Source organism: Gasterosteus aculeatus, chromosome 21 (genome assembly GCF_964276395.1).
Source record: "Gasterosteus aculeatus chromosome 21, fGasAcu3.hap1.1, whole genome shotgun sequence".
NCBI lineage: Eukaryota > Metazoa > Chordata > Actinopteri > Perciformes > Gasterosteidae > Gasterosteus > Gasterosteus aculeatus.
Genome location: NC_135708.1, coordinates 12,704,498 through 12,715,937, shown reverse-complemented (window position 1 = coordinate 12,715,937; position 11,440 = coordinate 12,704,498). Strand labels below are relative to the sequence as shown.

General features: G+C 43.1%; 1 protein-coding gene across 7 annotated transcripts in view; it reads left to right on the top strand.

Moving 5' to 3' along the window:
- tpk1 (thiamin pyrophosphokinase 1) overlaps positions 1–11,440 on the top strand; it is a 50,210-nt gene that overhangs the window by 26,939 nt on the left and 11,831 nt on the right. For all 7 annotated transcript variants that reach the window (XM_078095816.1, XM_040166979.2, XM_078095817.1 and 4 more), the window contains one exon: positions 3,069–3,177. In XM_078095816.1, coding sequence (XP_077951942.1) covers positions 3,069–3,177 — 109 coding nt within the window. The remainder of the gene's footprint in view (positions 1–3,068; positions 3,178–11,440) is intronic.

Here is an 11,440-nt window from a genome sequence, read left to right as displayed (position 1 = left end):
CATACTCTCTTCTCAGCCCTCTCATGGTGCCCCAATTTGCTGTTGTGCACAAGAGAGAGAGAGAGAGTTTCTTTTGATTCTTGCAAATTGTTTTTCCTCAATGCCAGCCACTTTCTCATGCTCCTCAGTTGATTGAGTTTACAAGTGGCACCATTTGGGACACACACCCCCCCCACCCAACCTCATATTGTTTATTTGCAGAATCTCCAGGACGAAGTGTCACACTTCCTGATGACACCTTGTAATACACTAAGTAAACCTTTCTATCATGCACTCCCTCCCTACTTCATGTCATTATTCTAAAGGCGCGTTGTCATTTGCTGCTTCATACCTCGACACCTCCAATTAATCTTACTTCAGCGAGGGTAAATTAAGCTCGTTTGTCAACGCAGCTTCAATTCGCCGGGCGACTGATGAACGCAGACGCCGGTACATGAAGGTGAACGCGACCTTCGAGAGGCCCGGTACTATTTGTTCCAGTTACATCTGTAATTGGGGTGTTTACAACGTTCCTCAAACATCCTCAGCAGCCCACGCAATCAGCCCCCGGTTACGTGCTCGGCTTCAGGATACGGTGCAACAATCAATACGTACGCCGTTGTTCATGTTCAGTGCTCAGCCCAGCACAAACAAATACTGAACAGATTAAGATCACAGACAGACGACCAGTTGTGTCCATTTTGTGGGACTTCCATCGCTGGAGGAGACTGCTGGTGTAAGCGTAAAGCTACTTTATCGTAGCATGCTTCTTCATTCCTGAGTACGTCAGTGCATATCACAGGATTTAAACAGGCCTGTGTCTGTTTGACTACTCATCTGGGAAACAAAAGGTAAAAGAAAGTGTGATTGTGCCATCTGTGGGAATACGTTTTCTATAGATGGCTCAGGGCCTCGCAGAAGTCTCACGTCTTTTATTAAAATATGGCGCGGGGGCTTCGGGCTCGAGTCGTGAGTCCCTACACGACAAGATGACGTTTTAATCAGTATAGGTCTCAGGGTGACGCTAAATTTACTCAATTTGAAACCACATAAAAAGAAACAAAAAGTTGCACAGAGTTCACCTGCTTCTTTGTGCGAGTCTCCTGTCGCAAGGGGCGAGCGTAGCGGCGTTTACCCGAGTTAGTGTCGCATCCCCCGAAGATACTTCAGAGGGCTCTTCTCAGTTGTGAGGGGCGAACAATGCACAGTGCTGTGTCAGCCCAATGCGTGCTGTGAATCACTCTAAGCGACACACACACACACACACACACTCCCGTTCAAATGCATGAGCTTGTTTACCTGATGCCCTTTTGAATGGGGAAACATGTCGGTTCAGGAGCTGATTTAAGTGATGAAGTGTCGTACCTGAGGTGTGTTAATTCAGCCCCAAGTTAGCATCCACATGGCATTAAAATACACAAATAAGAGCTAAAGAATTGATCCTGGATTGTATTTTATGTGCTCTGATTATTAACAAGTGTAGCAAATGTAAAAACTCGCTGAACTATTTTTAAAATGACCCTTCATTTAATAGCGTGTTTTCTAGTGCTGCTAAAGCTGTAGGACAGATTCACATTGAAACTCAACAATGAGCTCAAATGTGTGTCAGCAGAGAGAACTTCTTCACCCTGTTTGAATATTACTCAAACTAATTCTCATTTAATGCTTATTAACATGCCTGCCTTTTTATTTGCCCTGCAGATTTTGAAATATTTCCCATAAATATTGTTCATCAATGTGCACGCTAAAGTTCATCACATGGTTTTCTGTGTCTCATACATTTGTAGTTTTCATTTCCTAACCCTGCATTAAATTCATCTAAACAGCAACTTTTTTTCTGACTAAAACTTTCCGCATAAAGCTCCATTCTCATTCCTCTGTGTTATGGCGAAATGTCACTATTGCAATTAGCAGCCAGCTCTACAGCCAGAAAGGAACATTGTCATCGTGAGCTGTTTGTGCATCGGTGTGCCGTTCTTTCCGTTTCTCACACGCTCTCACTCCCTGACACACAAAGAGACTGTGTTTAGGTTTAGAAAACAACCTCAGGGATGTTTCTTCAAGACCAAACACTCCGACGCTTAGACTTTCTTCCACTTTTCCTTCCCTCTAGCTTTGCAGCTTTTAGAAGCCAGGCAAAGGAAAAGCTGCTTTATACATGTCACACTTTCAAGTTTTCAAACTCCTAATTGAGTGAGTCTGCCTCTGCTGTCCATGTCTGTATCTGTCAAATTGTTAGTAGATCGTTAATCTATAGTAAGTTTGAGTTATCAATGCTTTTTTTTTTTGTTTTTTGTTGCTCGGGTGTCTGACATGTTTCATCTTATTAAAAGGGATTTGAATACTTCGGGCAGTTTCCTGCTGCAACATTTTCTTAAGAAATTCCTATGTATGAGCTGTAATTAGACCGAGGTGTTCTTTGACTAACCTCTGAATGGAGAGAAACTTTGTTTTGACCTTTTTCACATTCTAGCATCGGGTTTTATTATAACCAGCACATTCAGAGCAAAGACTGACACTACCTTGCACTTGCACAATGTGAGCCTTTTTATCCTCATCTCTATAGTTCCTCTCAGTGATGCTCTGACAGGTATTTTCCAATGATTTGTGAAAGTCTATCAAAGTCCACCATCTTTCCCCATAGCCAATAAATACTCTCTACCAGCTATAATGATCGAATGAATGCTGTGAAACACACTGCCCACGTCAACTTGACGTGAGCTATTCATGATTGTACTAATACGGCTTTTCTAGAGAGAAACTGGATGTCAGTATGGGGTATCGGTTTAAAAATACTTGTCTTGACTCCCCTGTGACACTGGGTAAAATGAACTAATATTCCAAATGGCAAGAGTGGGCAGCAACTGCAAATGGGTTGCAGCACTGACAAGGGCAATCATTTATTTTAATGAGTTTGGGTCCCTGGGTGGAGAAGCTCAGTTTCTCATGGAGTTGTCTGCAAAAGTCTTGCTCCACATTTGTTTTCTCTTTTTTCATAATTTTTTTTTCCTATCTCCCAGTTGCCACCTGTCATCAGCTCGGGCACACGTGCACAGACGAGCCGTCATTCGTTTCCTGTGTGTCCGCAGGGCAGTCACAGGCTGGAGGTGAACACGGGTCTGGAGGGTAGCTGGTGCAGCCTCATCCCGGTGGGCGGAGCCTGCCAAACGACCACTACTGGACTGAAGTGGAACCTGAGTGAGCCTCTTTGTTTGCACTTTCTACATTCGATTGGATCTCTAAAGATAATAATTAGTCTTTCTTTGTCGCTTTATTTTCCAAAAAGAAGAATTAACTTGTTTTGCGGCACAATGAATTCAAACAAAAACTGTCTTTTTAAAAGTAACGCTTCTTCTTTCTTGAATCTGATTAATACAACGTGCCTATGATGAGGATAAAGAAGGAAAACAATGGTCCTCAAGACTGTTTTTGTGTTGCTATGGCTAAAACTAAATACATATTCTGATTCCCCTCGTATGTTTAATGTGTTGTTCACAAAATTGTAGCCAGAGATTAAAAAGAGGAATTTCGTTCAACATAAAATCTAAAAAGCTCTCCATAAATTGTGATGGAACAATACTATGGTAATCATATTTAAATTAATTCAAATTAAGGTTTCATGTTCGTAAGTCAGTGTTTTTAACAAGTGGAACTAAGCAAACTTAAAGGTTTGTGACCCGTACGACAGGGCTGCAGCACTCGCATTAGTGGTTCTGTCATTAGACCCTCATGGAGCTTCTGAAATTTGTCCAAAGTAACCAAGATACTTAACATGATAGAAAGGTTGGTGGCGGCATGTATTTTTAAGTGTTCGAGTGTTTAAACTCACCCGTTGGTTGCCAATACTGCACGCGCAAGACTGCGTTTGCAGTGGAAGCAACCTCCACTGAGTTGTCCACATGCATTATATACAATCCAGTTGTTTAGACAAGTTTCATACCTTGTAGACGCATGCCATGGTGAGCCTTTTTATAGTCCTGAACATTGTATGGAAATCCAATTTGACGACCCTGCGGTCTTTCCCCACTCGAAGCCGCGCGGCCAGCTGTGCTCTTAATGAGTTGGCGCGGAGGCGCCGGCCACCGGTGCAGGAGGGAAGCCTGGACCTTCTGTCAAGCGGGTTTGTCTGCGTCGTGGTTGGTGTCCACTCTTCATGTCTCCATCGCATGTTTCCCCTTCACACTCGAGGGAGCACGCTGTTGTCTTTGTGCTCGTTTTCAACAGGTGTGTTTGTGCGTGCACCGCGCAGCCCCGTTCATTAACGTGTTTGTGTGTTTATGTTTACTCTGCACACCTGTGAGATGGCCTTCTGAGTGGTAATGAGAGGGACTTTATACATGGGGATGAGAGTGCTATGCAGATTAGCCAGTGATAACAAGATGCATAATTAATCATGTGCATATTTAGAAGGCTGGAACTAATGATTTCCCATTGGGGTTGGGAGGACAGACCAGAATGTGAAACAAAAATTAGGAATACCTCCCCCCCCCCCCCCCCTTACATGTCTCACAGTATGCGCGAGTCTTCATATAGAAAACGATACCATTCGTTGTTGTGCATTTTGTAAAGTTCCTTGATGTGTGTCAGTGGTGGTCTCCATGGTTGTCAATGCAACTCAAGGGCCCCAATCATCTCCGTGTCACTTTCTTGTGACACCAAGTCTCTTTAGAAGTCAGTTGAAAGGACCCCCCCCACACTGGGATTCGAAGCCTTTCTGTGATGAAAAATATCTAATCTTTCTAAAAAAGACCCAGCTTTTGGGCTGTCAGCCATTACAGGCTTGTTGTCCCAAAGGGGACTTTTTGCTTACATCCAGAGCTTGTTTTAAGTTTTTCCTTTAAAAAAAATGAAAATCTGCGGTGTTTTGATCCAAAGCATACATTTGGTATGAATAGTCAAACATTAAGCAAACTTTATTTTTCTGGGTGTTTTTTACTTCAAGGGGGAGTGTGCAAGATGAGCTTCAATACCCTCGGCCTGAGTTGATAATATTGTAATTTTGTTTTATGTTAGTTGATTTGTTATTAATATTGCTATGAAATTAGATCAGACAGGGCTGCGCTTGAGCCGGCGATGAGAGGATACCATTTAGAAAAAAAAGAAGGAAAAAAAAGTTATGAGTTTTGTCAAAGTTTGTCTTATTGATGATTCATATTTTCTCTGCAACAGAAAGAAATGTTTGGTTTGGCAATAACATGAAAGCAAAACCATATGCTCCTCGTTTTCAGTCTTAAAATATCTAAATAACTTAAATATACAACACACAAAAGAAAATAACACTGGGAAGAATCCATCAGCAAACATCAATTCACTTCCCCTGTCCTGGAGGAGAGGCACAAGTTTAGCTGCGGATATCTCACAACCTCAAGAAAACACTCGGGTGGACACCGGTTGGGAAGATATGCTTGTTTGGTTGATCCTTTAAGACATGAGGGCACGGCAGATACACCGGGGGTGTTACTCACCAACACTCGGAGAACACCTCAGACGGCTCCTAACTCGGCCTAAAAACTTTGGCAAGAAGTCGCAGCTTAGGAGGGATTTAGGGAGACCCCCAAAGCAACTCATCGCAAGCATGAGACAAACCCTTTTACCCACCAGTGAAGCGGTGTGGCTGACCTTGTTTCTAGCCATGACGTATCCTTTTAAAAAGATTGAACTGCTTAACCCCAAGAATAAATGGGCATTTTTGTCGATAATGGGCAAAAAAGCATATAATATTGTCTATTCAGAAGCTTGTGAGCTATACGCCAGCTTTAAAAGTGTACTACAATATAGGCTTACTTGCAAAGTATTCCCATTGCATTCGTTCATTTGCTTTCTTTGTTGCATGCATGCAATTTGTCTGCAACATCAAATTTCTAAAAAGTTCCTTAGAATTTTGTCACTAGAAGCTTGTGTTTAGTACTTGGAAGCTTATTAATGAATACAGCCCCGGAGGGTTGATGTCCAATATGGTACAGAACCGGGATAAAGGTGAAACTGCTGGCAGCACCGTCGACCCCTGGAGGTCATGGAGGAAGCAATCTGCAGGCAATTAGCACATGATTGTCATTCAGATCAATTGACACAAATTAATTCTGCATCTCAAAATGAAGGCAGGTTTGCGCTTGATGTGTTTATGCCTGAATAATTTTGCATACTTTATGATTTTATCAGATTTTTTTAATGCAAACCTGTAATGTTTTTTAATAAATGTTTATTTTAATTTATCCAAGAAGTCCTGGTTAAAAGAAATTGCTCGATCCCAAGGCTTTGTCTAGAAACTCCTATATAGTCGGGCAGTCCGGTAGAGAAAAATCCACAAAATCATAAGGCATCGGAGGAAGCCGTGCGCGGCCGTGGCTCAAGAGAGTCTTTGTGGAGACTGCTGTCTAATGAAAGGACTGCACTGCGGTAATGATACTACAGGAAGGGAGTGTACTGCTAAATAATGAAGTGACTGCAGTGTAGAAAGGGGTAACAATGTAGGAAGGAAGTGCTCCACGAAGTGACTGTGGTGCGCTAACATCCATGCAGGAGGGCGCTGCATGTTGAGTGTGGCATCCTGAACGGGATGTGATGAGCGTGTCGGGCTGGAGACGGATGGACTTCCGAGTCGCTGTAAATCTGTCGCCGCTCTCTCATACTCCTACTGAGCTGTGATAATTTATTCGTTCTCTCGTTCCCTTCTCTCATTCCCTTTTTTTCTTTCCGGGCACCTTCCAATTTGCTCTCTTCTATTCTAATCCCGCCTCCCGCCTGAGACTGCCGCTATCCTCTCTTTCATTATGAGATACTGTCAGCCGAGCTCCTTATCACCTTCTCTATGTTACATTAATTTTCAATCATCGGTTCTAAAGTCCCCCGAGGATTCCGTCGGTAAATGCTGTCATTGAGTGTGTGCACATATATCGCTCCGAGTGTCCGTGCGTGAGCTTGCATTCGCGCATATGTGTGTATTTTCAGATGGGCTGTAGGATTTCACCATTAGCTCAGGGCAATATTCCTTAATGACATAATTTACCAGCGTTTTTTCTTACTTTTTATTCATGTGAATATGTCCCATGAACACATTATCCACTCCTCCCTTTCAGTTATTTGTGATAAGTGGACAGGTTTATGTCCAGAATGTCGATATGTGCAAGGAGGAGCTGGTAGGCACACACATGCACACGCACACATACACAAACTCCACACTTGGCTTTAATGTAGTCCATTTTCAGAAAGGTTCCAGAGATTAAGTCCTAGAGGTAACTGTGCCCAGCCAAGAAATAGTCCAGCACAAAGCCCCATATAATACCACAACATGCTGCCTTTGCACTGCATTTGCTTTTGTTCCGCCAGCGAATGTGTCTTTCCCAAAACTACTAATTCCAAAGGTCCCATCTGGAGTTGGTGAAATGTCTCTGATGTGTGTTGGTCCACATTTCCTCCGCGCTAGTGGACGTGCACGAGGAGACGTGACTAATGCTGCACGCGTTCCGGCCAACGGTTTCTTCTGCCGTTCCAGGAATTAACAAGTGACTCATGAAGAAACACCCCAGTGTGCCAGCAAATGCAGAGACAAATAAGCCCGCGTAATAGTATGCATGCAGGTAAACCATGCGGGGGCTTCAAATCATCTCTGCAAATGTTTAAACTCCAAAGGAAATGCATCCAACACGCTTGTGGGACCTGGATGACGCACACAATGCTTTTTGGCCGAACCACTAGGAAACTCTTTTTCAAGTCTCGGTAGCGCGACGTGATTGCTGGAGCGAAATCCGCCCGACACCCTCCTCCCCCTGCTCCGTCGCGTGCTTCATCCTGCTCTGCCGAAGCCGGGCGCTCACCTCCTTTCAAACGGCCCGATTGAGACAAATGAGTCGGTTGCTCGCGGTTGACGACGGGTTGCTCTCTGACGGCGCTCTCCTGCCCTCGTCTCACTCTGACAGCACTTTTTCCTGCGGCTCGTGACATCTGCCTCAGAGTGGGACATGCTTCAGGGTTCCTGTTTCTGGCTCCAGCGACTCCGCCACGCTTTTGGAGCCCTTGTCCAATAATGTGGCCCTAGAGGTGGGGAGTGTGCACTTCTTCTTCTGATGGATGCTTCTCTGCAGGAGAAGGGATTGTTCTGTTCTGGTGTGTTTTCAAACAGGACACATGCAAACCAAGAAGCACTGCACAGTCTTGATCAGCCCAACTGCACGTATTCTCCACGTCGTCCTCCGTGATGGCGGTAATAACTTATGATTTCAACAGTTAAACACGTTGATCTTTAGGAAAGCTGATCAAAATTGTTTTTCCTTTAAAAGTCTTGCTAATTGAGCAAAATCGGGACAACTCATTTGCTGATCTGTTTTGCAATACTGTTTATTTCCAGCAGATTTTATCTTTTTCGTTTGTTCGAGTTGCCATTATTCTAAATGTCAGGCCGCACATCTGTTCCGTTCTCGGATGAAACAATGCAGCGGCCATCTGTGGAAGCTTTTCTGGCGTTTGGTTTTAGCTGCTTGTTCTGCCTGTGTAGAATTCAGGCTCAAGATTTAGAACTACAAATGCCAAAACATGTGTACTTCAAGTGACATTTCACACTCTTAAGACAAACCTGCAAAAGACCACCACTTTTGCTTTTGAGAGGTCTGCCTTTGTTTGGCCTGATTTATGCAGCCAATGAACCCACACCGGTTTTCTTCCCATAAGAGGTTGAAAAAGCCTTTTGAGGTACCACATGCGGTTTTCTGTTTTTAGTTGTAATTGCAAAAGTGGAAGTGCAGTCGATGACTGCTTCAGTCTGGATTAAAACGGTTAGCAGGGTCAGCAATAGAGAGCATGAATCTCATATTAAAAATGTTTTTTATTTAGCCCCCAAAATACATTTCAGAGACATGCAATGTGTTTTTTTTGCAATCTCAAATCTTTGTAGCATCACAAAGCAGTCAGTCAAGGCTGTTTTCCCCCCTCATTTGCTTTAGTGCAGGAGCTCAAACCTGGCTGATGATACCAATAATTATGTGAAATAAGGCTGAGTTCTTTGCAGCCTTGATTGGTCGTGGCCGGGACCATAAACCTTGACCACGCTCCTGTCGGCCGGGCTACGATTGTTGATTGCTGTGGCCTGCAGTAACAATTTCAGACCCCTGCCAATTTGTTTGCATTAAGTAGCTCTAACCTCTATTTTTTCCCCTGTGCTCATTTTCGTCACTGTTGTGCACTACGTCGCCCTTGCTCTACCCTGCAGAAAATAAGTGGCAGTGGACCACCCACAGCACGTAACCACTGTAATATTAATCTTGCGTAAAGGGATGTCATCAGGTCTTCATAGTCATGGAAGCGAGAAAGGAGTAGCCCCTGGAAAGCATGGACATGCTCAGCTCTGCAGCGCAGCACCCTCTGATCACACTGTGCTTGTGCGTGGGAATTTCCAGCCACATTAGTCTCTAGAGTAATCTATAAGTTGTGCGTTTTCTCTGCACTCTCTCTGGCATTATGGATTTATCTACACCGATCGTGCTGTTTAGCAGAGTCGGTCATTAAATCTCGCAGAGCTGGAGATACATTCAGCTTTGCCAGCCGCTTGCACGCACTTCCTGCGTTGGGGCAAATCCCCACCAATTTCACTGACTGTGGAAACAAAGTATTGGAGTTGAAATATGAAATTATAAGTTTTAAGTATCGTGGTTTGGCCTTTAGTTAGCTGTAATTGTCTTGTTTTTCACCCCTGTTTAGAAAGTGTGACAATGACATCAAAGTCGCTCTTCCTTTCCTTAACACCTTGCCGCGTCGTGCTGTTTTACCCCTGAAGCTTGTGCATCAGGGGGAACAGACACACGCATTCATAGGTTCAGTAAGCATGTAGCAAAGCCCCGTTATTACACTACGCAAACAATTAATGACACCTTCTCCTTGTGCCGACCGCACACAGATTACAGAAAAATTGTGGGGAGCAGCTTATTCAAAGCGCGCCATGTAATCCCACTAAAGCCCGTTGTTATGTAAACGCAACATATTTCCATCACTCATAAAGTGAACTTGTCTTTCCAACCCACTAAAAACCAGATAAATATGTTAAAGGTTGAAGTGATTACAATATGTTTTATGCAGAGTGTATGTTTGTGAAACTGCCATATGTAAAGGCTTATTAATATTCACTGTGAAAGATGAATACATTAAACAGCCCTGAAGCGCTCAACATGAATAAAAATGGAGCCCTGGTGCTGAGGCTGTATCTTGGGGAAAGACGGCATGTGTGGGCAGATGATTGAGAGGTGAAGGGGTCTCACACTCGATGATGCAACAGCTAAAGAAATATGGATCCAAAGATGCTATTTTGCCAGCGGGCGTTTGGAGGTAGTTCCACACTGAATAAAACAAAAATATGCAGGATATATTTACTTTAAAAATGTAAAAGTAGTCACTCAGGATGGCGGATTTGGTCAAGCTTGTGTTAGTGACTGGACATGATAATGCACTCTTTATGCTTGGAGCTGTTCAGTCCATTTATACTAGTGATATGAAGCTACTTTTGGGAGATGAAATGCCAATTCGCAGTCATAGAAAGAATTCCGAGAAATAAAAATGTTAATTTGCAAAAAAGGTCAAGCAAACGCACAAAGAGAGAGACGCATTTTGAGGGAATCCCTGCCTGTAGAGACTGTTTTAAATGAAACACATTGTGCTCTCTTTAAATTGAATCTGAAAAGAAAATCTTTTTAAGGTCCGTGTATGTTTAAACCTTACATAGTCCTCCCTGGAACTCTCTTGGTGAAAAGATCAAATCAATTTCTTAGTATAAAAGACATCTGTCAAAGGTCTGTCAAATCTTTACAGAGAAAAGACGAGCCCGAGCCATTATGAGGCAGGAGATCAGTGTGCCGATTTCACAAAATGTTTATAGTTGCAACAAAGCTCACTTAGTGGTTAGATCTCAATGAAGATATTCCAGTAGAAGAATGGCAGGGTGTTTGTTTACAATATCAAGTCTAAACGGGAAAAAAAACTCACAAAAAATGATATAATATAAATATAAAATCTGGAGTCAAAGTGTTTCTACGGCTTCGTAATGAACTACCATTTAGTTTTTAAATGGTAGTATTTGACTTTTGTTCTGTTCTCTTCTGATCATTTTTTATCCACCATGACGTTGACGAAGTTCCTTCTTTTCAAGTGAGTTGGCACATCTTGCCTCTCTTCCATTATAATTGGATGCCCTTGATGGGTTTTTTTTTTTTTTCGGGTGCATATTATGTTTTGTGGAAAAATTGTAATCGGCATACTTGTCAAGTATTCCCTGAGAATGTGGAGAACGCGTAACATCATCTGAGGAGAACTAGCAACAAACCTTTCCAACATACGAGGAGGGACCAGGAGAACAGATGGGAGAACTCAAAGTAACGGACTTCCTGTTGTAAGTGAAGGCCACGGTGAAATCTAATGACTGGAACTCGTGACTAATTGCGGGGGACTGTGCTGTAACAGATGTGTGCGCAGTAAACATGGT